This window comes from Anastrepha ludens, chromosome 4 (assembly GCF_028408465.1).
Source record: "Anastrepha ludens isolate Willacy chromosome 4, idAnaLude1.1, whole genome shotgun sequence".
Taxonomy (NCBI): Eukaryota; Metazoa; Arthropoda; class Insecta; order Diptera; family Tephritidae; genus Anastrepha; species Anastrepha ludens.
Window position 1 is genome coordinate 124,611,163 of NC_071500.1, and position 27,986 is coordinate 124,639,148.

General features: G+C 33.3%; 1 protein-coding gene and 1 long non-coding RNA gene across 5 annotated transcripts in view; one reads left to right on the top strand and one right to left on the bottom strand.

The window, feature by feature from the left end:
* Window positions 1–820: 820 nt before the first annotated feature.
* On the bottom strand, window positions 821–27,947 carry LOC128861042 (uncharacterized). The gene is made up of 3 exons (XR_008454328.1): window positions 27,857–27,947; window positions 1,309–1,485; window positions 821–1,082 (listed from the first exon to the last, which is right to left on the bottom strand). It is a non-coding gene; the product is annotated as an uncharacterized LOC128861042 (long non-coding RNA).
* Window positions 4,248–27,986, top strand: part of LOC128861041 (dual specificity protein phosphatase Mpk3-like) — a 104,724-nt gene continuing 80,985 nt past the window's right edge. For 2 of the 4 annotated variants that reach the window (XR_008454327.1, XM_054098921.1), the window contains exon 1: window positions 4,250–6,442. Coding sequence is in view for 3 of the 4 variants with exons in the window: in XM_054098921.1 (XP_053954896.1) it covers window positions 5,899–6,442 (544 nt within the window). In the remaining variant the exon portion in view is untranslated. Of the gene's footprint in view, window positions 6,443–14,372; window positions 15,430–27,986 lie in introns of those variants that run through there. The other 2 variants (XM_054098920.1, XM_054098919.1) reach the window with 2 other exon arrangements.

Sequence of the window (27,986 nt, forward strand, 5' to 3'; positions counted from 1 at the left end):
AACGAAGATTGTGTTGGTGATATATGAAAAAAATTTTCAAAATTTTTCACAATTTTATTTTTCTCCATAGTTAAAGGCCAAGCCTAGTAAGCTATCATCGTTGGGTGGCAACTAGGAATGAGACAACTGTTGGGTAACTGGCTCTTCTAGGCTTGTAAGTGACGAAAACACCACCAATTTTGCGAAGGGACGCTCAAATATTGTTCGCTTAGAATGGAATGGCTGATATTCATTCAGACTAAATTTGTTTAACCACCACAAGGCCGCAGTTCACACTCTCTAATGGTAGTGAACCTGGTTGATTAATTATTTATTTAGTTGAACAAAACCAATATAATTATTTTTATTTTGTATTTATTTATTCATTTAGTAAATCTAGAAATGTAAGGCTTCCTAGTGATAGTGAAAAAAAGTTTCAACTATGAGCTTAGGTATGGGAGGTGAAAAAATTTCATCAAGCAGTGGGAACAAATGTTTCTGCACAAATTTATTATGAATTTCTTTATTATTATCACAACGGACGTATTTTGAATATTTGTCCAAGTTGGCCACTCTCAAGGGCACCCATTTATACTAATCTAACTTTATTATTATTGAAATTATTATTTGTTAAATTGCAATAGATATTTTTTCGGGTTACATTGAGATATTTTCACTACTACTACTACTGGAGAAGGTAATTAATTAAAAAAATTTCCACTTCGCTGTTTTCAGATTTTTTGCACTCATTACTCCTCTACTGAAAATAATGGAATAAATTTACGTTACATTACATGTAAAACAAGCCATAAGGATATTCAATCCATAAGCAACTGTGAGGAAAATCACTACTAAACCTTATAGATATTTTGGTATTTGAGTACAACTTGAGAGTAAAACTAATTAGCTTTAATTTGGAACAAAATTTAATGAAACTTCAATTTTTACACAACAGTACCTTATCTGTAAAAATCATTCAATAAAGTTTCCATTAGCTGCAATAACCTCCTCGATCCGGGACCAGAAACGATTGCAGAAACGGTATTAATTGCAACTTTCAGAGAAGTAATGATGTTATGAGGATGCTTATTCCTCCTCTTAATCTGAAAAAGAGCAAAAAGACAAATAATGGTTTCGAGAAGTTATAGCCACATTTATGCATGTGCTCAAATGCTGTATGCACACTCTGTTTATATTATTGCGAAATATACAATAAGTTTTTATAAAATCGCCGTGCGAATCAAATTAATTTTAATTCTATTATAGAGGCATGCGTTCATACAACATTCTTAATATTATAAAATATCCCTCTTATATAGATATATTTACATTGACATTTCGATTCAATTTACAGTCTGGCAACTCTACGCCCACTAATTCGCGCATTTGCGAGCAGCACATAGGATTCTCTATTCCGTATAGCACAGCACACCATTCTTCGCTCACAACAAAATTGGAGAGTTTGGGATTTTTTCTGGGCAATTGCTTGCTGTCTACTATCTATGCCTGAGATGCAAGAGAATAAGAGAGCCGAAGTGAAGTGGTTAGTTTATCTCTTATGACTTCGTACCGCCTCAACTATACGTGTATTATGCACAGCACTTGTATACATACATACATATTTATATTAGTATGGGAATATGTGCGTGTATACTAACGATTTGCAGAAAGTTTCAATGAATCAAACTGCATATCAAGGCGTGGAAATATCAATGAACCTTTTATGTGTTCAACTTACATTCAACGTCCTCATAAACAAACTAAACACATTAAACATAATATACATACATACATACATACAAATGTATGTAGAGAAAAGTTTGTGGGTGGATGAGAGGAAAAGTGAATGTACCTAGAAAGTATATGAATATGAAACTAAAGGTATGGATTTTACAAAGTAGAGATGCCAATACTGCACATGCGTTTGATATGTGGCCATGTCAAATAAATGCAAACAAATATGGAAAGCGATACATTTCTGCTGAAAAGTTCTACATATACCAGTAACCATTTGCGTATATATTTATGTTTGTGTGTATGATATGTAAGTAGATACATGTACATATGTATGTAATATACATAAGTATGTACAAAATACATAAATTTCTGTAAATTGAAAGCACAAAATAAATAGAAATCAATTAAATATTGAAGCAGGACAAGAAGTATACGATGAGTGCAAATTAGCTGGAATCCTTGCGGAAAACCAAATATACATATAACCACGCCCACTTAACGGAAATATTTATTTGAAATAAAAATCAGAATATTTTCTATGTATTTTCTTCAGCGCAAGTATGAAAAAAAATTCTATAAATATACTATAACCTACTTTTTCTTTAAACAAAAAAAAGTTCAAGTTGTAGGGTATTTACATTTTCAAATTATTTAATAACGCGATCCGTTGAGTAAATGATAGCATATTATTTCTGTTCTATGTATTTCCCGAGACTCGGTTTCTAACTAAAACTGATTAATTCAACTTTAAGATTTTTTTTGCAACATTTATGGCCTTATTCCGATTCATTATGAAAATAAGGTGTGCACTTCGACAAGAAAATATTGCATGAAAATATAGTATTTTTTTTCATTTTCAACTTCACGTCAGATTGACTAAAACTTGCATGGGGTTGTTAAATGACTCATCCACTCAGAAGGCAATGTAAAATATTGTTCATGGTTATAACAAACCAAAACCAGTAGTTCTTAGACCATACAAAAACAAAGACAAACTCGGTCAAGAAACATCACCACCCAAAAACCAATCATGGTGAAAAGATTTCAAAGATGAGCCCTTTAACATAACATTATTCGACTCTGAGCGAATTTGACAGAATAAACTGATGGGCTGACATCACTTAGGTATTTTTACAAAAAAAACTGAGACATACGAAAGAAATCAACCAATGGCACTTCGTTGCCGTCTGAGCAACGGCTGATTGGACGAGTGTGTAAATCATGTAAACTGATCGTGCGGAATTCGGCTACGGAAACCCCAAGTGACTTGGCAACCAAAGTTCCCCTCACAATTTTCTTTTTTACCATAGCTAAAAAGCAAACCTTAAATCTATCAAACTTGAAAACCAATTGGTTACAAACTGGTTTTAAATAGTTCCAACTGGTTAATGGCTGAAATTTTGAAAAAAAAATTTTAAATTAAAATGTTCTTAACCAAAGCAAATCATACTAAAATTTTATATTCTAAGCTTTAAGTAATTGCAGTAAATCGAGCGAAATTTTAAATGTTCCATACAAATTAGGACACCTCTAATGTATGTTGGTGATGAAGACCCGCATGAGAGTGCATATGCAGCACGAGTTATACTTAAAACCAGAGAATGTTAATGCAACATTCTCTGTTAAAACTTCATATTCAATACAGAATCCAACCCAAAGCCACTCTCTTAAGAATCTCACTAGGCACATGCATTTTTTTTGAAAACAAGCCATCTATTAAAATAAATATGTGCATATAAATATTAATACTCGACGCTCCAAATGTTTGAGAATACATTATTTCCACCATAGTATCTTTTGCTTTAAATGAGTTTACCAAAATCTTGAATTAGTTGATTAAAAATACAAGCTCTCTGTAAATATCCCCTACTCTTGTCCATTTTCAGTTGATACATTGCTTGCTATTTCTCTCACCCACATACCAACACACTTGCAATGAAAAAAAGCGGAAACTTATGTGCTCTCTGTATTCGGTGTGCGCTAGCACAGCACTAGAGCTCACTACCATGCACTGACAAACGAAAGAACTCAGACAACATTCTAGTTCATGAACTGGTAGGCAATGGAGAAGTTATATTACATCAGGCAGCAGTAGGATTGTACAAGTGGCAATGTTGCCAATTATGGTATTTGAAAAACATGAATACTCTTGTATAACTTTATGAGGATTAGAATAATATATGTGCATAAATGGTGATGGTGTATCGTATGCTTATTTTATTCATTTTGGACTAGTATAATGCTGTTTAATTACTGATTAGTTCTTTAACTCGTACAAATAGATGTATTGGCTGATTTTGTACATTTCGTAGGTTATTGCCATGTAAAAAATACCAAAAACTTATTAAAAGTTGTACCTCAGCAAAGTAAAGTGGTAGTAAGTTCCGGACTAAGCAAGTTCGACTGCTGGGTAGCTTCCAAAATCTGTTAACTCTCTGCCTTGGTGCGACGCGTTCAATCTATTTTATTCTCTGACTCTTTCCCGCTCTCTCTCTCTCTTTCAATCAAACTCAATCCGCTTCGCAATTATTATATGTATGGGAAATGGCAAAAAAGGGAAATTTCTCCAACCGCATTCTACATGTGCGCCTCCACATACATACTTACAAACGTAGCGAACAAGATGCGAAAAAGAAGAAGCAGAAGGGAAGAATAAAATTGTATTTTTGTTTCTTATTATTCCACTGTGATTTTGCAGCGTGGAATATAGTGTACACTTGGCGCTGGTTGGCGTTTTGAATGCTGTTGGATTTGTCGTTGTCAACATTCGGAAGATTTGAGCCATCGTAGTTGGTCGTGTTTTGTTAAGTTTCGAGCGTGATAATATATCCGTGTTGCGCGCTGTAGTCGCTTTTCTACTTTTTTATATTTCTCTTATTCAATTCGCTGAAGTTATTATAAAATATTATTGATGTATAAAAAACTGGAAAACACCTCTAAATAAAGCAAATGCAAGCGGTGTACTAAATTTTCGTATGAGAAATTAGTTAAAAATGCCTACACAAAAAGTAAATGTTGAGTGAATGGGCAAGTAGTGTACAAGTGGAATAACAGCAAACGTTACAAGGTGTAGATGCATTGAAAAACAAAAAAATCATAATAAAAAGAAGCAAATCTCCAAAGCAAAGGTAAAACAGGAGTGTACGAAATACTAAGATGCAGAGCACAGTGGAAAATGAAATGTATTTTTTTTTTGTAGTCAGTAATTGAACAAATTCTAGAAAAAGCGGAAGAGTGAAAACAATAAAACAAGTCAAACACTTATTATAGAAAATTGAAAGTGAAAAAGCAAGACTTCGACCCACAATTCAACAAAAAATAGAAAATATTGTTAATAAAAAAACAGCAAATCGCACACACTTTGAGAGGCACTGCCATTGCTGTGTTGATTAGTGCTCCACAGTACGTCGTTGGTCCGTTGGTTGTTATTGCATTCACCAAGCCATTACATGAGCTGCATGAGTAATTGAATGTGTTGTCAATGCTGATGTTGTTGGCAGAGATGTGTTGTTGACAAGTCAGTGCGTCCAAGCAACAACTATCATACATAAATTTTGTATATACATAAGAAGGATTTGTTGGCGAAAATTGCATAGCCAAAAGGCAAAGTGCTCATGCACTTTTTTGTTTAGAAATTAGATAATGACAAATCGTTGATGAATTTAAGTGAGATAGAAGGCAACAAAAATAAACCATAACTTATGGGCACATGAGCAAAACAACAACATAAACATCAACAATATCTGCGACTGCAAGCGCAATAAGCAATAAAAAGGTGTACATTAAAAACAACAGCAAAAGCGAGAGCAAAAAGTGCAATCGAACAACTGCAACCGAAATTCTTGGCATACAGCGCAGAGTGAACGAAACGAATGACGATCACGCGATGCGTCAGTATTTCAGTGGTGCGCGTCTTTGAGTAACGTATCGAAATTAGTGCGGTGTAAACACGGAACGCGTGTGCGGTATATGCATAAATTAATCAGCAGATATTTAAAGTAAATTATAAAAAAAAATTATCTAAACGCAAATAATTAAGAAAAACTTAAAACTCAAATATATAAAAACAAAGGATTTCATAAATATTTCTCACAACACCGGAACGCCGCGAAAAGGACAACTTAAATTCTAACTCACAAATAATTTCTCATCCACATTTAATTGAAATTAACCAACGCCACCATGCCGGAAACAGAGTATGAATGCATTACAAAGGAATGGCTGCAAGCGGAATTGCGCGCCATATCCGCTTCGTCACACCATAGCCACAGTCACAGCCACACCCACCCGCTCACTTCGTTGCTGGCACAGAAATTAATCCTCTTAGATTGCCGCAGTTCGCACGAATTTAGCGAGTCGCGCATCCGTTCAGCGGTGAATTTCTTCATACCAAGCATTATGCTGCGCCGCCTAGCGCTCGGAAAAATCGATTTGCTGTCAACTATTAAATCAACAGATTTAAAGGAACGCGTACAGAACGGCTATAAAGTGAGCCTATTCGTATTGTACAATGATGCCGGCATGCAGGAGCAGCAAACGGCGCAGACGTCGACTAGTGGCGGTGGTGGTGGTGGTGGTGGAGTAGTAACGGGTGAAGGCATCGGTGGATGTGGCTTGGATATTATGTGTGGCGGCCCACGCAGCAGCAATGTAGCTGCGGATGCTACTATAAATATTTTGTATCGCCGCTTAAAGCAGGACGGGTGTCGGGTGGTGGTTTTGCAAGGTAAGACAAAAAATACTTTAAGGTGCTTCAAAAGCGAACGATTTAGTTGTTAAATAAAAACTTCCGGCACATATAAATACATACATATAGTATGTTCACACATACAAATTATGTATAATTCATAGACTCAAGCGACTTGGGAGGAGCGCCTGCAATTGCGAACTAACATTTGGAGCAATACAGCTATGGTTGCGCGACAGAAATGCGTGCGCTGATGTTGCGACTGTCTCCTCCGTTGGACGCCTTTTTTAAAACTTTCGGTTGAGCGCCCAGGTCTGTCCTTTTTTCGTCCTGTTCGGATATCCTTTTTAAAAGGTTGTATCCATAAATCGATTGAAAATTAAATTCTAGGAAGCTAACTGGAAGCTCAAGCCGTTAGCTATAATAGAAATCTGTTAAATTCACATCCAAAGTGGAAAAGGCCAGCATGTCCAATCCCGGGTGCCCAACGGAGGGTTAAGGGTCGCCACCATTCGACAATTTTTTTTCTTTTAATTTCTTTTCGAATATTTATCGAATCCAAAACGCACTGTCAGTATGTCATGCACAGGTACATTAACATACATAAGCAAACCCCAATTTTCAGAAATTTACTCGTATTCAAATTGACTACCACAGATGACCTAATTTGCATTCCAATACTTCCCCAACCATTAATTAAAAAAATTAATTTTGTATGCTGACATATAGTAAATTTGGCTAAACGAGTACGTTTGTTATAAGCCTGCTGAGTATTGATTTATTAAGCTCACACTCAACACAAAGAAAAATCTTAGCTTAACCTCAATAAACCATAGCATAAGCATATCGTAACAATGAAACACTCGTGCATGCGCCGGCAAGAAATGGTCTCGTGGAACTTGTCAAATTGCTTCGATATCAAAAAAATTTCAAAAACTTAAGTTTGGAAGAAAGAAGTCGAGCGGTAAAAGAGGAATTTACTAATATTGCTTGCGACTGCTGTATTAACATCTGCTGAATACCTGAAAAGGTTAATGACACAGTGCTGCACACCTTATCGCCGTCATTCTTGCCTCCTTTCCTTTGTCAACGGCACCTTCATGCAAGCAACGATGCAGTAGTATGCAGTACACACCGTTGCTGTTGTCTGCGTGTATGTGCGTAGTTGTGCAGTGAAAAACCGAGTGAAAGGTTTGACCAAAAACCAATATTCAATCACGAGCACCAAAACAAACCAAAAAAAAAAGTAAACAAGTGAAAAGAGATAGGCGCGAAGATATGTCAGAACAAAATTTTTGTGCGTGTAAAAAAGTACGGCAAGTCAGGCAGACGTTTGGTGAGCACTTTGTAATCAGACAAAATCCATTAATATTTGATAATGAAATGAGTGTATGTATGTATGTTATATCAGCTCTAGAGACTCTCCTCTATGGGCTACCTAGTCACACAAAAATATGCTGAAATACAGCGATATGGACGGTTTTAAAGCAATGCTAGAGCTATTACATGCACCGGTTGATAAGAAAATATCACTAAGGAAAAAATTTTTTTGGCCAGTAACAAGACTAGCAATCATTAATATGTACATATTTGTACATATATACATATATACATATATATATATATATATTAATGATATTTTGGTAGATTGGCTGAAGAGCCTTTTCGTTAGAGCTTAATGCGCGTATTTTATCCAGTTTACTTTTTATAGTTTTGAAAGTTAATTTAACATTAAAAAATTATATTAAGGGGTTAGGGGTAGTCAGAGGCCTGAAATAATTATGATTTTCAATAATTTTGTTTTTGCTAGTCAATTGCTTTATTTTACAAAAATAAAAGCATAGCATTAATACATCATGCTTCGACTTGTCTTTAGCAAAATTTAAAAAATAATAATAAATAAATAATTGCAAAAGTTATCCCACGTTTCTCCAAAAGTCCCTTGCGGTGATCATCACAAGTCCTTGGAGGTTCATCTAAAAGAGAAATTAGTTTTATTAATAGATAATCTTGTGCCTGATCGACGCTTTTTTGTTTTCAAAATTAACAATATGGCGGCCTTCGAAAATATTTTTCAGATTTTCGAGAAAAAAAACCGACAATTAATTATTGTTTAAAAAACGGAATTTTTGAAAAAAAAAATCCTTCGATCAGGCACGAGTTTTTCGTGATTTTCAAAAGCAGTATAAATTGTATTGTATTAAAATCCACCAAGCGGTTTTTAAGTTACGGTGCTCACGAGTTCAAGAGACATAGTTTTGATAAAAACGCATTTAAAGTTCTCTCGAACTCTCCGGAGCGCCCGAGCGCCCTTTGTTAATTGTTGAATAACTCGAAAAATATTTTTCGGATGCACTTCAAATTTTCACACAACATTTTTAAGATATTATACTTTAAGAAAATGTAAAAGAAAACTAAATTTTTTTTGAAAATTCTGACTACTCCTAACTCCTTATAATAGATAAAACTCGGCCAAAATTGCGTTAGCGGTTATCGCGCCAATCAAGAAGAAGAAGTATATAAAAAATGCAAGCTTTTCTCAACAAAATATTATAAAATTAATTTCTCGAATATTTTTTTTTTTCGTTTTTAAGAAATTATTCTCTACCAAAATCCTATCGATATATTTTTTTTATATAATTTTTTTATATTTATTAATTTTTTTAAATTTTTTTATATAATATACATATATATTTTTTTTGTTTTATTGAAGTGCACTCCATCTCGTTTTTCTTAATTAGCGCTCTTATTGTCTAAAATTATATTCAGACATGCATCCTAATTGAGTCAATTAAATTTTAAATTGAGTTATTGCTTCGGTGTTCAGACACACACACTCCATTAAGCTTACTTAGTTAGTATTTGACAGTAGAAATCTTTTGAAATTGAAAAAAAACAGCATCAAAATGTTGAACAGCAACAAAAAATGTGTATTTTATAATTTTTTGCATAATGTCTTTACCAATAACTCTAAACAGAAATAAATAAATGAATAAATCTGGTACTAATCGTGATCAAAATTGTAAAAGAAATTGTTAGGAATTGAAAATCGGTTATAATGTACTCATCATAAATTTTGCTTAATTTTTTTTTTTCTCAAAAACCAGATTTTACAGAGTTTATTTAATTCTTATTTAATAAATGCTTGCATAACAATAAAATTTTTATGTAAATTAAAACTAACGCAGGACTACTTGCGGAGGCTTTCGGATGGCAAACTCAATTTATATGCAACTAAGTACTAATTGCACAATTTATTAAATTAGTTCCGGTATGATAAATTAATTTTTTTCTATTTTTTATTTCATTTATTTTATGTTTTTTTATATTTATTTCTTTATTATTTGAATTTTTTTATTTTTTTTTATTATTTTTTTATATTATTTGTTTATTTTTTTTTATATTGTTTTTATTTATTTTTTTTATTAACTTATTTTTAAGTTTTAAATTGAATGTCTAAACATGGTATAAACTTTATGAGCACAAAAAATATTTTCACACTCTTGACGAATTAGTAAAAGAAAAAAATCCTCTATTTGGTCTTACCCACAAAGAGAGACCTTCACAGCAGGTGCCGATCTAGAGTTAACTAGCGCAGCTGTAAATTTTACCAGGCCCAGCAGGATCACTTAATCTTTTGCGCTACCCAACAAAATAGGCATATAAAGTCTTTATATGCCTATTGAGCGTGTTCAGGAGGTCTTTCTTAAATTTGCTTTGCGATCTTTGCATTTTTCTGAATATACTTTTAACGCCCTCACTTAGGTTGAGGGGTGTCAAGCTCAGTAATTATTGATAGCAGAGATCAGATTAAATCTTTTGGACAGGTGATAGTAGTGGAAAAAATTCAAAATTATTAAAATTTTTTTTAAATGATTCGTTTATTAAATTTTTCGTTCCCACAAAACTCTTCAGCATCATTTTCCGTACATGTATAGAGAATATTTATGCTACAACAACACTGTATTATCTTATCTGCGATGCATCTTGGATGAAAAAGAAATAGGTAGTGCCCCAAGAATGATAAAAAGAAGTTTGCGCCCATCAGAGAGTACGTGACGTCACGTTTTTCCAAGTTGTGCAGTATTGCCAACCATTTGCTCTTCGCAATAAATTTAGTGCTTTTTTATACCGCAAATGCGAAAATTTTGAAGTTTTGTGTTTGTTTCTTTTTTTTAATTTAAAGCTACTGAAACTTTAAGTTAAAAAAAAACTGTATTATTATACAAAAGAAGGTTCAAAAAGGCCACTCTGACAAGATTTTAGTGCTAATGAAAATTAGTTGGTTCTTATAAAATTTGATATTTTGAAAATGTGAAATTAATTTTTTGCTCCTTTTAAGGTTATGCAAGAATATTAAATGTCCCTCTCTCAACTCTTCTTAAGATTGAAAATCTTTTTACACATTTTAAAAGGCGTTTGAATTTACTGAATGCGGATTAAAACCATAGAGATGTAATCGTTTCTTCCGGCCACCAATCCGTAGTGGGGCTTAGGGCATCAAGAGGTGTATTCATTGTAAAAATAAACAACAAAATACTAGAAAATACTAAAGAAACCATACTGACACAAGAACACCAACAGATGTTAAAAAAAAGTAAAGCTAAATAAAACTGAGTGAATTATTTAAATAATTCTTAAAAAATGTATATTTTACAAAATTATAAACATTACATTTTAATTAGATCAGGCTAGAAAAATGTCATGAAGAAAGAACTAAAACTCCAAGACTAAATAACAAAAAAAAAAATTCTAAATCAAGTTACGAAAATGGTAATCTGGCCACATTGGAGCTAAAATCACGTAAATCGTTGTCAAATTCGCTGAGAGCAAAGAACGGGACCAAGATAGGCGCCATCTCAGTATTCTTTCCATCATGGTAGTGCCCGATATTTATAAGAAAATGTATTTGGCTTAGCTGCCACGATCGTGACTAATTTCAACTGATGTCGAAGTTAGTCCACTGCACTAAGCATGTAGACATCATTTTTATTCTATACATTCGTGCATATGTATATGTAGATAAACCAGTTAGGAATCGCAGATGAATGAAAAGCCTTTTGCAATTCAGTACTCTGAAGAGTAAAACGCATAAATTGAGTGTGATAAATAAAATTAATGACACATTTTCACCGGCCTCCTATATTTAAATAATAAGTTGCCATTTAAAATTCATTGAGGCGGCAATGCACTTCGTTCACTTATTTCAAGCTTAACTGTCATTTTGGATGAATGAATTTAATTATAGCTGCATGCATATGTATGTACGCATGTGTGTATATGTGTATGTTTCACAGTGAAACACGTAGCTTCGAATCTACTATCTTGCGATGCATATGCACATACATATATATACATAGGTACATACATACATATAAATACATATTTATAAATTAGGGCGCATCACTCTCCATACAAAAAAAAACATCGGTAGTATTTTTCCATCAGAATAGCAGAATTATTATATTTTACGTCAAATATGAAGTTTTTTTAATAAATTCTAAATCTAAAAAATTCCTCAAAGAATCTATTTTTTTGTAACGTTGTTTTTAAGTTTTTTTTTTAATTTTTTTTAATTTTTGTGGTTTAATTTTTTTACATAGTTTTTGTATTTTTAAAATTTTTTATTCGTTTTCAAGTATTTTAAGTTTTTTTCTTAATATTTCAAATTTTTGTTTTTAATATAATATTTTTTTCGTTTTCGAGTTTTTTTTTCATTATCAACATTTTTTAATTTTAGTTTGTTTTTTTACGGAAAATATTCAGATTTACAAGAGTTGGTCTTACTTAAAAGTGGCTCGAAAAATCTTTTTTGTTCGGCCACCAATTTTTCTATTTTTTTAGGATATTTTGGCTTAGATGAGTTGGACTTACTTGAAAGTGCCTCAAACAATTTTTTTTATTTTTTGTGGCACCATTTTTTTCTAATTTTTTTTAAGATTTGTTTGTTTAGTTTTTAAGTGTTTTAAATTTGTTTGATTTTTATTTGTTTAGGTTTCAAGTTTTTTAATTTTTTTGTTTGATATTTTTTAAGTTTTCTTTATAAATTTTTCATTTTAGGGAAAATATTAAGATTTGAAAGTGCTTCAAAAAATCAATTTTTTTTTGGTCACCTTTTTTTAGTTTTTGTAAGATTTTTTGGTTGCATTTTTTGTTTCTTTAAATTTTTTTTTAATTTTTTTGAGTTTTGTGTTTTTGAGTGTTTGAGTTTTTTTTATTTTTTTAGGTTTCAAGTTTCTTAAGTGTTTTGTTTGATATTTTTTTAACTTTTCTTTATAAATTTTTAATTTCACAGAAAATATTGACATTTACGTGAGTTGGACAAACTTAAAAGTCCTCAAAACATCTATTTTTTTGGTATCATTTTTTAATTAATATAATTAATTTCTTTGTTTTGTTTTTAATTTTTTGGATGAATTTTTTTTAATTAAAATTTTTTTAGTATTTTTCAAGTGTTTTAAGTTTTTTGTTTGATATATCTTTTAATTTTTTTAGATTTCGAGTTTTTTAAGTTTTTTGTTTGATATTTTTTAACTTTTCTTCACAAAACTATTTTTAAATTTTTTTTATTGTTGTTATCACTTTTTAAGATTTTTTGGTTTAATTTTTTTATATATATTATATTTAAAAAAAAATTGTATTTATCTTCAAGGGTTTCAAGTTTTTTTGTTCTGTTTGATTTTTTATTTAAATTTTTTTTTAATAAAAAAAAAAAATATTTTTTTTATAAAACTTAATTTACTTGTAGGTATTTTGAAATCGGCCCCGCTCGTACCTCTCAATATTCTTCCCGAAATATTTTGGCGGAAATTTTGCAATATAATAGATTTTAGATTTCCCAGGGGGAATCCGCAACCTTTTTGATGAGGCACCCTAATATGTGCCTATACATACATACATATTGACTTAAGAATACATTCACTTCTATATATGCATATATTTATTTATTGTATATTTGTACGATTATAACAGCACACCATAATACTGTGTTATCTTCATTGTCAACACTGCTGTTATTAATGCTTTGTTATTTTTTTTTTCTCTGCTTAATTGCAGTTCATTAAAGTTGTATAACTTTTTAGTCGTATTATTCCTTTCAACTACAGCCGTTCTACAAAAGTTATTACTGAATGAATCGAAGTACTTGTTTAATTGCTATCTCTCACTGCTCTCCGCCCACTGCACCCCAGACTGCGTCCTTTTAGTTTCGATCAATCAAACTGTCTTCATACTGACATATATATATATATATATATATATCCATATGTTTGTGTGTGTGTGTGCGTATGCATATTTCCTTTGCTTCCGTCTTATCAGCAGTGTTGGGTTTATTTCAAGTGGCATCATTTACTGTTAAACATATGTATGTGTGTATGAATGGATGTGCATACATACATATACACAGCTATTTCCTATGCTGGACCCTTTCTAAGTTACATACGCAAAAAGTCTGATAAGGTCTGTCTCAACTGATACCCCGACATGAGTGGCGTGCGAAGGCTCCTATAGCAAAAGCTTCATATAATTTTTCTCGTATGTATGTACGAGTATGAGTGCCAGCACTTAGTTATACAAAATGCAGTTTTTTTGCAAATAAAAAGCGTTGTAAAATGGAAATGCAAAATGTATTAATATTTAAGCAAACAAACGAATAATTGAACACAAATAGCAAACCAATAAAATTATTTGTCGGTTTGTGCAAATACATAAATACGATTAGGCGATAAGATAAACGAATGTGTAATGTTTTCCTCAACTTTTTACTGCCACATTATGTATTTTTTGCCTTGATATGATAATTATTTCTTTTTTGTGATAATTAGAGCGTTTATGAATTAACTTTTTGCCATTTGTTAATGGATTTTCAAGCATTTTGCCTGAGTCTCTACGTCCGCTAACAAATGCGGCCCTTAAATGGGCATACACAAATATGAAATTTATAATTATTATTTATTTATATTTCTGGTAGGTTGGGTAGCAAATTCGCACAAAATCAAACTTCGATCGATCTAATGAAACCGAGATCGATGCACTCCCTCTGTGGACAATGGTTGGTTGGTTTAGGGTTGACCCCGCATCGGAGTGCCCGTTGTGTTGCCCTAGAGCTCATTATATTATATGATTTCCCCACCTAACCGAGATTTTTATTATAGATTTTGGCCAAAGATATTAATTCGTTTCGGGAATTTTATGAGAGACTCGATTTTCAGGTCCGAGAGTACTGAAAGATTGCCAATTGTTGGAGAGCCTAGAAGAGCGAGTGGACTTCTGGCTAGGCCGGGACAACTGCACAGCAAATGCCTGCTCGATACTTCCTCATCTTCGTCCTCGCGTATCTGCACAGGTCGTTTTGAAGGCAGTCACTGTGGACAATACTCATTTTTTTTAGTGGTGTTCCCCTCTCAACCGGCAATACCTAAAATCCATAAGTACGTATTGCTGCCGGCATTAATAAACCTACAAGTGTATTTCTGCTATGGAAAAAATTCTTCATAAAAAAATATCTGCCACTCGTAGCCGGAATCCTCCAATTCGATAACAACATTAAAGCGCATACCTCAAATTCGAGAAGCAGCTCGGCCAAGCACCTAGTAATTTCATTTTTTATTTATTTACTATAAGTACAATAATTTTTTAGTAGAGCAATTATTCCATCAGGGTAGAATATAAAGATTTTCTGGGTGAAAATTCCAAAAACGCAGAAATTCTACATACAAAAAAAATCAAACAAAAAAGAACCAAACGTATTTTAAAGGCCTGAGATCAACTTTACTGCAGTAAGAGCATTTCGCGAAGATCGAAACAATTTACGGGGTCTGAAGCAGCGAAATCACAGAATCCACCAGATAGTCCATATGCATCAAAACTCTCTAGCCAAGCTAGCCAATTAACTCTTCTGGAGTGGTGATAGTAATGGAAAATTTTCAAAATTATTACGCTTATTCAATTTCAAAAAACTTATCGTTAAATTTATGTAGTTTTTAAATATAGTTAATAGGAATAATAGTTAGATTTACTGACTTGGAAATGTCTCAAAAAATCTTTTGTTTTTGTCACCATTTTTTTGGTTTATGTAGATTTTTTGGTTTAATTTTTTTTAGTTTGATTGGTTTTTAGTTTTCAAGTGTTTTTTGTTTGATTTTTTTTATTTCTTTTAGTTTTTAAGCCTTTTAAGTTTTTTGTTTGATTTTTTTTAGTTTTCAAGCTTTTTAATACAAAACATAAAAAAAATAAATTTTTTTTTAAATATAAAAAATTAAAATTTTTTTTAAATAAAAAAAAAAAAAATCAATTTCAAATTCAAATTTAAAAAAAAATAATAATTTTAATTGTTTTATTTAAACAAATTTTAATTTGAAATTGAATTTTATATTTTTTTTTAATTTAAAATTTAATTTTAATTTTTTTGTTTAAAAAAATTTTTAATTTGAAATTGAATTTTATTTTATTTTTTATTTAAAAAAAAATTTAATTCATTTTTTATTGCATTGAAAAAACATTTTATCTAAAAAATCTAGATGTGCATGTTTGGGAAACGTCTTTTAATTTTTTTTAAAGTTTTTTTTCTATTTAATTCTTTAAATATTGGTTTTAGTTTTCAAGTTTTGGTTTTTGTTCTGCGTTAAGCCTTGTTGTGCATTTTTTAATTTTTGTTTCTTTTTAAAATTTTTTTTAATTAAAAACAAAATTGTTGATTTTTTAACATTTTAAAAAAATTTAAAAAATGTTAAATCTAAAGTTCTCGATGTGCATATTTAGAGATGTAGATATTTTGAAGTTTTTAAATTGTTTTTACTTTAAAATTATTTTTTAAGTTTTTTTTGTTTAATTTTGTTTAAATATTTTTTTAGTTTTCAAGATTTATTTTTGTTCTGTATTAAACCTTGAATTAATTTTTTTTGCCATATATCGAAAAAAAAAATTTTCTTATATTGAAATAAAAAATATTTTTTTTGCTTCTTTAATGTTGTGTTTTTTTTTTGTTTAATTTAAAAATTCTTGATGTGCATATTATTGCACGCCACGGTTACATATAGAAAGTCATACACAAAAAAAAAAAAAGAAACAGAAAACTGCCTTTTCAGTTTTAATTTTATTATATGTCTCTGCTAATACTAATACAGATACCGTAAGAATTTTTTAAATAGTAACTTCAGCGTACATACATCTATAAAATTTCTTCTTAGGTTCTCTTTCAGCTAATCAGCGTACAATTTGTTACCGCACTTTTTAGATCACCCAATATAAATACAATATTTTCGTACAAAACTTACGAACATAGACATACATACACATATATGAACATACATGTAATAGTAAAAAAGAACACTTTCTTGGAAATCAGTTAAGCACGAAAATAAACTTGAATATATATATATATTTATGTGTTTGTGTATGGTACAAAGGCTCATAAATTGCGATATATTCAAGTGCACGGAAATTTAAAATTAATTTATGGTTATACCATCGACTCTTTTTAATTATAAATGGCTTAACTGTGATCAAATTGAAAAGTGACTCTCCAGTTTGAAATTCGCGAGTAACCCATGCGGAATTTTTTTTTCTACATTAGAAACTTAGTAGTATCATCATTAATTATACAAAGCAAACGAAATCGATTTGGAAGTGTTATTGAATTTATGTACATTTGTAGAAAAAACTATAAACAAAGTTACGCCTCAATTTGAACATTGCAGCACACAACTCATTCCAGTCAACCCATGCCCGTCCAAACGAAAATTTATCTGTAATACACCCATGACTGAGTAGTAGCATTAATGCAGGGAGGTTTGATGAGTAATGCACACAAATGTAAAGTACTTCGCTATGCGTTACTCTTGCCTGAGTGAAAGCTTTGCCTGCTCACTCGCACCCTACGATTCGTAACCACCAACGAAATTGGTTTATTGGGTGGCTCAAGGTCACTGTAACGAGAGATAACAGCCTTTGTATGTATGTGCTTACATATACATACATACGTAGGGTAGTTTTATTATTGATAATATACGCACGCACACATTTAACTACATACAAGCGTATTTTATTATCACAAAGCTCAACTTCCGGGGAACCTTTAGATAATAAGAATTGGAAATATATTTCATTAAAATGTTTGCTTCTAAAATATGGATGTCCATATTTGCGCAGACTAGTTGCTTAGGTATAAATATCGATTTTGAGATTTATTATATGAGTAATTTTAGATTTTTGAAAAACAAGAAGCGATAGGCAATTTTTTTGTTGACACTCTAACTTCTTTCTGCCATATAGAAAATACAAGCATGTACTTTGTATGGAAGAAAATAACACGAGCCTTTCCTTGCCACGGGACAACATGTCATCCATCGAGGAAGGGCTTGAAAGCAAAGCGCTATGAGGCTACGAAAGGCAATGTCCTTACTGGGAGGGTATAATAAAACGAGTTTGAAGCATCACATAAACTTCCCTAAAGACAAACTGAGAATAATCACTGTCGTATGTACAGGCCTGGGATAAGCTCTACCCATTTTCAAAATCGTATCGATTTCAAATCGTACGCTTTCCGGTAAATGCAAGACAAATAAAAACCCCCAATACTAGAAAAAAAATTTATTTTAACTAAATATTGGGTTGGCAACTAAGTAATTGCGGATTTCACTCGTAGATGGCTTCAGTTGAAGTTTTAGATTGGCAGACGTAGTACAAATGTAAAACACATTTTGTTATTTGATAGTTGGCAGTTCAGCTGTCAATCAGTAAAAAAAGTTTATTGATTGGTTGCGTAGTTTTCGTCTGGCGTTCGTTGAAAAATGGAAAATGAAAAAGAGGAAAATTTTCGTTTTATTTTGCTTTTTTATTTCCGCAAAGGGAGAACCTCATCGCAAATTCATAAAAAGTTATGTGCTGTTTATGGTGACGAAACCTTAAAAGAACGGCAGTATCAAAATTGGTTTGCCAAATTTCGTTCCCGTGATTTTTCACTCAAAGAAGAAAAACGCTCTGGTCGTCCAGTTGAAGTTGATGACGCCCTAATCAAAGCAATAATCGATTCGGTTCTTCACAGTACAACACGTGAGATTGCAGAGAAGCTTCATGTATCACATACATATGTATCACATAGATGCATTGAAAATCATTTAAAACAACTTGGCTATATTCAAAAATTTGATACATGGGTTTCTCATGAACTGGAAGAAATGCATTTAACGCAAAGCATTAACAGCTGCGATTTGCTAAGGAAACGTAATGAAAATGATCCATTTTTAAAACTACTGGCAATTGGCGATGAAATATGGGTTTTTTTACAGCCAGACCAGTGAACCACCTCAAACAACATTAAAAGCTGATATTCGTCAAAAGAAGGTTTTGTTATCAGTTTGGTGGGACTACAAAAGAATTGTCTACCTTGAACTCTTACCACCCAACCGAACGATCAAATCTGATGTTTACATTGAACAACTACAACAGTTGAAGAAAAGCGGCCACAATTGACAAATCGAAAAAGTATGGTATTCCATCATGACAATGCAAGGACACACACATCTTTCGTCAATCGGCAAAAATTATTGGAGCTTGGTTGAGATGTTTTGCCACATCCACCATATAGTCCTGACCTTGCACCATCTGATTACTTTTTGTTTCGATCTTTACAAAACTCCTTAAATAGTGAAAATTTCAATAATGATGATGAGGTCAAATCGTACCTGACTCAGTTTTTTGCTAATAAAAACCAGAAGTTTTATGCACGCGGGATTATGATGCTGCCTGAAAGTTGGCAAAAGGGCATTGACCAAAATGGGCAATACATTACAGAATAAAGTTATTTAGTTCCATGAAAAAATTGTCTGATTATCTTAAAAAAATCCGCAATTACTTAGTTGCCCACCCAATAGTTCAGTGCTGCCAAACAAATGTGCCACAAACAATTTGTCGTTTTATTCGCAAGTAGCTAAGCAGTTGTCGCACCGAAAGCGGTTTTTATTAATAAAATCTACAAATGCAGGCATTGAATTCTCTACTTCAGTTAAAAAAATGCTAGATATTATCAAAAGTGGTGAGTGGAAATTACTTTGTGTATTCTGTAAATGTCAGGGGTCAAAAAGCTGCTTCTAAAAATAGGAACAATAAACTATTCATTGAAAACTGCACGTTTGTCAACTATGTCACTTCCACTTGACACTCGCTCAATTACATACATACATACATACATACATATATACATATATGGTATGCATGTGTGTGTAGTTACAAAGTATTTTTTATGAATATCCCATGCGCATAGGGAAAACAATGTCAACAACACTTTTGAATGGTTACATACATACGCATACATAGGTACGTACTTGCATGCACAGATATGTTCATATATTAAAAGTATCAGTTCGATGAGGCATAGTATTCCGCTTTAAGGAATACAGGGTCTTTCAAGATTGAGTTTATTGTGTATCAGTGACAGCTGTCAATGGGTTCTTTGGTAGTAAATCTATAATTTACTAAAATGAGTTTGATTTCGCTTGAAAGCCATGTGAAAATAATTAAAATCTGTTTTGGCATCTCTAGCAATTTGAAATAGCTGAAAACGAAATAAAATGCGTTATAAAAGTCACATTTGATATTCATTCCGAACACTTCATTTAATGAAGCGCTCATAGCATTGCGATTTATCGGGAGCATTAATTGATTTCCCTATTCAGATGAAAGCAAAGAGCACTCAAGATGAAAGCAGCGAAAGGCAAAAATACGTCCCTTCCACGATAGTCGGGTCTAGGTTACCGGAACTACCCGGGCAAAGACTGTCACTCCAGCAGCATTCCCTGCGTATGTATGGAGAATGTTCATGCTGCTACAACAATAACAACAACAAAAAATAAGTGTTTGTAACTAGCGCCATTCCTAAAATACCTAGGTGTTATCTTAGATCTCAAACTCAGCTGGAGGTCCTACGTAGAGTACAGGAATAGTAAGCGAATATAGTACTTTACACGTGTAAGAGAATGTTCGGTAAAAAATGAGGTCTCCTGCCAAAACTATCCAATTGGTCCCACACAGCCATTGTAAGGCCAATACTAACAGCGGCACTAGTCTGGTGGCCCGAAATAGAAAAGAAATACAACCAAACCCAGATGAACAAGATACAAAGAACAGCGTGTATCTTAACCACAGCATCGCTTAGCACCAGTCCAACCGAAGCGCTCAATGTACTAACTCATCTATTACCATTAGACTTACATATAAAAAAAATCGCTACTTGCAGCTTGCGATAAGACTCAGAGACATAGGAAGCTGGACAACAGAGTCGTACGGTCACAGCAAGATCTTCCTACAGGGACCCTCACTGCTCAAAAACAGATCAGACTACACAGTCCCTGACCTTAACTTCAAGAAAGCTTTACGGTACGTTTTCCACTGAAAACCGAATGAAGCAAAGGGAAGGTGATTGGAAGATACAATATTGAAATCTACACTGACGGTTCTAAGATGAACTGTGGTGTGGGAGCTGCCTTCCATTCGGAGCCACTCAACCTATCGTAGTCAATTCGACTTCCTGACTATGCCAGCGTGTTCCAGGCAGAACTTTTAGCAATCAGAGAAGCATGCAAATCACTAAAACTTCACAAGGAAGTTGGTGGAAGAGTAGCTATCTGTTCAGACAGTCAAGCAGCTATCAAGGTCTTAGACTCCAACTCCATTTCATCCAAACTAGTCTTACAGCGTAGAGAGGAACTAGAATTGCTTAGTCATTGGCTTGAAATTACTCTGATCTGGGTTCCCGCTCATAGGAACTTAGAGGGTAATGAAATGGCAGATGAGCTAGCAAGAAAAGGTTCGGCACTAAGCATAACTGAGGCGTGGGCAGCCGCCGCCCCATTCAACACAATAAAAGCTTCCGTTGCTTCACACGTTTTCACTGGTAGTAAAACGGTGCTGGTAAGTACTCAACCACTTCAACAACATCAGCGTTATCCCTGCGCAAGAAAATTTAACAGAAAAATCCGCTTGAAACATAAATGCCAAATACTACTTATCAAAACAACTCATTTCCGACAGGGTGTGCTCAGATGCAGATGTAAATAATTTAACTAAATAAATGAATCGAAATACACTCACGATGTGTTTATGTTTGTATATATGTGCGTTATATAAAACTATTTCAAGTCCTATCAAGCATCAAAAGTTATGTTGAGCTGTGAAAAATTGAAAAACGAAAACTTGTACAGAGTCTGTTGCAGTGAATTGGTGATATTTTTATGGTCCGAAACATTGAAATTTCCATTTCAAGTATCTCAAGCATCAGTCTAACTATATTCACCATTTCAAGGCATTTCCGTTGACAAATTATTCAATTGACACTTTAATTATTGCGTGCGACTCGCTTTATTGCTCATTTCCATGAGCCATTTAAAGCCAAACCTTTGACCCAGTTAATAATTGTTGTTAATGCTCGTTAGAACTCATCGTCAGCTATGGAATATCTTTTAGATACGTATGAGCAAATTCAAATCCCATTGTTTAATTTACAAGTTTCTTAATCATGCGGGCGCATACTGGAGAGGGATGCCGATATTAGCGCTAATTGTTGATTATGCGATTTCGGCATATTTTTTTATTTAATTCCGAAATGCCGTGTTTTTTTCGGAATGTGAGTTTTTTAAATTCTACAAAAGTTCATTAAGCCTTATAATTTTTGTAAAGCAGTATTCTGATATTTTATTATATATATATTTTTTAATTATAAATTATTTATTAAAAATCAATGAAATTTTTTCTTTTGGATGCAAAGATTATTACGAGTCAACAAATTTTAAATCGTATCCCTGCACACATATCAGCTGATCTCGGGATTCTCGGTGCTTAAAAACAACATACTTCCGGAACCTCGGCTGTTGTTGTTGTTGTAGCAGCATAACCATTCCCCAATACATGCATGGGGAATGTTGCTGGAGTAACAGTTCTTGGCCGGATATAAGTCCAAGTCGTTTCGGTAATGTAGAACCGGCTGCCATGGGAACGGCGTTCGGAGCTGCCGGGATTGAAGAACTTATAATAAATTTAAAAATGAAACACTTTCCCTAAAATATCAAGCATTTGATTGCTACGCTTCAAAATCCATCTTAAAAAGCTTTTTATTTAAAAGCAAAAACTAACAAAGCGAAAATTGGTGTTTTTTTTAAGTTCTAAGTTAGGCATACCATAAATACAAACGCAGTATCTCAACTTCAGTCCGTAAATTTGTGCTATTTTTTTGAGTATACACGTCAACTAATCATGGGATTTTTGTTACTTAAAAATAAATTTCGGGGTTATGACTATATACCTATGTGAGTAAACTAGTCCCGAAAGTTTTGGTTCTTAGCACGCATTCCTTCCCTAAACCCAAGGCCCTTCAAGACTAACATCTCGTCACGAAACGAGTGGCAACTCAAAGACCATGTATAAGAGGGGAAATAAATTTTTACACGGAAGGAAAATAAAGCTAGAAAATAAAGTAGGCTATGGAGTTTTTTCAAAAGCATTAGCACTGGAATTATCTGTCCGACTTCTGGACTACTGTAGCGTCCATCAGGCAAAAGTCTTAGCCATAAAGGAGGCAAGTTATACTAAGTTCAAAGGTTGCTCAGGAATGCCTGGCTGCTCTAAATGATATAAGAGGACATAGAGATATTGGAGGAAATTGCAAAGTCGATGAGCTCGCAAGAAAGGATACTAATCTTCCACTGCTTGAAAACAGGGGCATTATTGGAATTCCTAAGGCAACTTGCAAACTAAGGATAGAAAATAATATTCTCCAGGAGGACAATGGGTATCGGAGAGAAGAAAATACTTGTGTTACAACCAGGCTAGTTTGCCCGCAAATAGATAAGAAAAAGTCAGGGGAATTGCTCAATCTCTCAAGAGAGAGAAATACGATTATTTAATAGAAACTAGGAGATCTTGGAGTGCTTAACGCGTTGGGTTAAAAAGAGCGGAAAGTCAATTAAATTAAATTGATAATAATACCGAACAACCCACTCCCAGTTCATATTTGGAAGCCACTATTGTGCAAAAATTTATGCATAAAATTTGGTTCCCAAAAAAAAAGTTATAAATAATATTTTTATTTTACTTTTTTTTGGTTAAAAAAATTTGGTCGCATTCAGTATTTATGCACCTTTCCACAAGCATTTCGAAAGACGTGGCTTGTGTCATCTGTCATTGACTGTTAGGTAGGCCGCACTCCTGTAGCCTACTGCAGACGAGGAAGAGACAGTAGAACACTTCCTATGTAATTGTCCAGCTTGAGCCAGGAGTAGAGCAAGGTTGTTAGGTAAATACCATTTTGACTTTCTTCCGGAACTATCCGGTGTTGGTGAATAAACACTCAGGTTCTACTCTAAGCCGACTGCCACAAAAAACCTAACCTAACCTAACACGCATCAGTCCCTTTGGCCAATTAGATAACAACATTGCTTCATTTTGTGTGAAAAGTGTAAAACATAATGCATACTTTTTTTATTTTTTTAATATATTCTCATTTATTTTTCATACAAATTTATTTATACACACTTCTCTACTCTTCCTTTTGATATTCATTCAATTAGATTTTTTTTAAGTTAAGTCAAATTGAAGTTTTTTGCTAGGGCCTGCATGTTAAAAATACCAATATTTCGTGATCAGGACGTTCGGTGTCGGGATTGACATCTTTTTTTATTATTATTTCCTATCGCGCCAGCTGGCGGCGCGAGTGCCGATACAAATATCAGGTCAATCCATAAGTTCGTGCGATTTTTAAAGGTGGTTTTAAAATTAATAAAAAAAATGTTTAAAGTATTTATTAATCAATAATATATTTTCCTTCATTATTTATAAAGTTTAGGCAAATTTTTAATTCCCTGCTCAAAACATTTTTTGTCCTTGGAACCAAAATACGCTTTTCGGTATCCCTTTTTATAGCTTCTTTTGAGAAGTAGTTCTTGTTACTCATATGGGATTGAAGTCCACGGAAAAGGTGATAATCACAAGGTGCAATATCCGGAGAGTATGGTGGATGCGGCATTAGCTCCCATCCGAGCTCGTTCAGCTTGCCTAATGTTTGCCTTGCGGTATGACGTCTTGCGTTGTCGTGGTGAAACAAAACTTTACGTCTATTCACTAAAGACGGTCGATTTTTGTTAAGTGCCTCATTCAGGTTTGATAGGATGGGAATAGTAATCAGCAGTTATCGTCTTCTTGGGGTGAAGGTCATCTCTAGGGGTCGGTTCTGGTGTTTCATCTTTATCTAACCATTGGCGTTTACGAACAGGATTGTTGTAAACGACCCATTTTTCATCTCCAGTAACGATACGGTTCAAAAAACTGTCATTTTCAAGCCGTTGCAACAGCTGAAAACACACATTCACTCTCTGCCGAAGGTTGGCGACGGAAGGTCTATGCGGAACCCATTTTCCCAGCATGGAAACCTTTCCCAACACAACCAGGTGCCTGTGAACTGTTCCATGCGATGAATTTAACCTCTGAGCTATCATATCGACTGTCAAATTTGGCTCAGCTTCCACGAGTTCGAGCAAGGCATCGGAGTTAAAGACTTCACGACGACAAGCGCGCGGGCATCCCCCACGTCGAAGTTACCACTTCGGAATTTTGAAAACCACTTTTGCGCAGTCCTTACACTCACGGTATCCTCTCCGTGAACAGTGTTACATTTTTACCACAGTTGTTACATTTTTACCACAGTTGTTACATTTTTACCACTTTTATAAAAAAAATACAAAATATGCCTCTTATACGCGTTCGAAGATTCAATTTTATTTTTTAACAATACGTGCTTCTATCCGCGATTAAAATCACTTGTTGAATGCACAATATGATATCAGTCGCAGGTTTACGATGTGTATCGCCTATTCATTTCCACTTTCATTCGCGTATTTCAATCTCAAGCGGACTGTGTTCGCCTCGAGCAAGGAGCTCGTTATTAGAAATCCTTGCAGCGTCTGTTCCATAGTGGGAGGCTGAAAATGCTGCTCCCTCCAGTTAAATCAGGTGGCAGCTCCATCGCGTGGCTTAACAACCAATTCCAACCAGTCGATTCCAATGCATCAATTTCATGAGTTCTGTTTTTAGCAAAATATATCTCTCATACATATCTTTTCATAATATATTTTTATTTAGCAAAAACAAAAAAACCAAATATTCCATTCAATTTTTACTCATCGCGCCGTTTTTGTTTGCTGGAGATCAGAGATAAGCAATAAAAGCAAATGCAGTAATGAAGACGACAGCAACGAAATGTCAAACATGACAGCTGTACATGGCAGCCCGTCGCGTTTCTCTACAATAATCAATTGTCAATTGTCGGTATTTATTTTTAAACACAAAACAGGAAATTGGAAATGATAAAAATAAATATGAACTAAGTTGTTAGCAAAAATAACAAAATAATGAATAAAATGAAATTTTAAGCTTATGCAGGCAGAAAGCACTGTGGCGCCAGCAATCAAGTTTTAGATTCAATCTTAAAAAATATGCGTATTTTTTAACGAGTTTTCGAAAGTAAAACAGGATTTCTCAGCACTGTTTCAAATAAAAGGTAATCAAAGAAAATCTTCAAAAATCAAAATTAGTTGATTACGTCGCGTGACGTAAAAGTGTATAACTGCAAAAAATACCAAACAGGTTTCTTTACTAACTTTCGTGTGAAACACGAAAAATAAACCAAATAAAACAATTTGAAGCCGAAAAGCGAAAATTATTTAAAATTTCATACGAAAGCTAGCGAAACAGTGGCAAAAGCACGGCAGTGGAAGTGCTGATCGTAATATAAAGGCTGTCAAGATCAGCAAATGACCCTTTTGTGTGTGAATATATGAATGTATCAGTGGCGGATACGAGGCGGTCGCTGTTATGCGTATGCGCAATCCCACTTGGCATCAGAAAAAAGTCGAGATTTGCACAGTTATACATTTTTCATATGAATTTTGTTACATGCAAATCCAATTTGAACGCCAAATCTAAGTGACCTTCAGGTTAGGGGACTCCAAAGTTGCAGCGAAATTTTTGATTGTTGCCTGATTGTTGAAATTGGTTTACTATTTCGGATGCGTGAGTCTTAATTAAGTGCGTGAGTCTCTCGTCTACAAAAATTAGTTTTCCGATATTTCCTCTTCTTCTTAAATCTTTATGTACATATGAAATAACTAAAAAATATGGTGGCAAAATTTCCAGTCAATCGGAGCAAAATTTACAAAATTATAGCTATTTGAGCGTTCGTTGCTCCAGGCTGGGTTTCTATACCTGCTCGGCTTTAAAGGCTTTCCCTTAAATTTGTTATTTTTGTAGTCTGTTTTGAATTTTGCTCTGTACTTGGGAGCTTTTTAATTAATTAAACTTTTAATAACAAATTAGCCGATTTTTTTAACGAAAATTGGTTTTTTGGCGTCCAAGTGCTGCATGAAATGGAAAAGTGGAAACAATAATCCTAACATCTCCTTTAAGGGGTTAGGGGTAGTCAGAATTAAAAAAAATTGACTTTCTTTTCTTTATACTTTTCTTAAAGTATAATATCTTAAAAATATTGAGTGAAAATTTGAAGTGAATCCGAAAAATATTTTTCGAGTTATTCAACAATTAACAAAGGGCGCTCAGGCGCTCCGGAGAGTTCGAGAGAACTTTAAATGCGTTTTTATCGAAACTATGTTTTTTGAACTGGTGATCACTGTAACTCAAAAACCGCTCGGTAGATTTCAATAAAATTTACACTGGTTTTGAAAAACCTAAAAACTCGTGCCTTATCGATGGATTTTTTTTTCAAAATTTTGATTTTTTTAACAATTGATTTTCGGTTTTTTCCCGAAAATCTTGAAAATATTTCCTGAGGCCGCCATATTGTTAATTTTGGAAGAAAAGCTTCGACGAGGCACAAGATTATTTATTAATAAAACTAAAGGCACAAGATTATTTATTAACGAAACATGATGTAGTAATGCTATGTTTTTATTTTTGTAAAATAAAGTAATAAACTTGCCAAAAAAAAAATTATTGAAAACCATCATTTCTTCGGGCCTCTGACTACCCCCAACCCCTTAACAAATGCATTTTGATATTTTTTTTGTTCCACATGATTTTTTTGCTACTTGTTTGGTCTCGGCTTCGATGTTCAGCATTGACATGAAACATCAAATGAGCGCCCAAAATAGGTCAGCCCCATTGGAATGAGCCAAAACGGCTCTTACGAAAATACGATTATTTAATAGAAACTAGGAACTCTCGGAGTGCTTAGCGCGTTCCGTTGAGAAGAAAGGAAAGTAAATTAAATTAAATTGATAATAACAACGAACTACCCACTCTCAGTTCATATTAGGCAGTCACTGTTGCGAAAAAATTTATGCATAAAATTTGCTTACCAAAAAAATAATAAATAATATTTTTATGATACATTTTTTCGGTTAAGAAAATTGCGTTTGCATTCAGTTTAGTGTTTCTATGTATTTTTGCACCTACCCACTAATACACTTGCACACTTTTGCACTAAACCGGTTTATCATTCAAAATCCAGCTGAGCTTGTGATTTGTATTAATTACTGATTTTTACTGATTTACTTTACGTATACTCGCAATTTGCATTAAACAA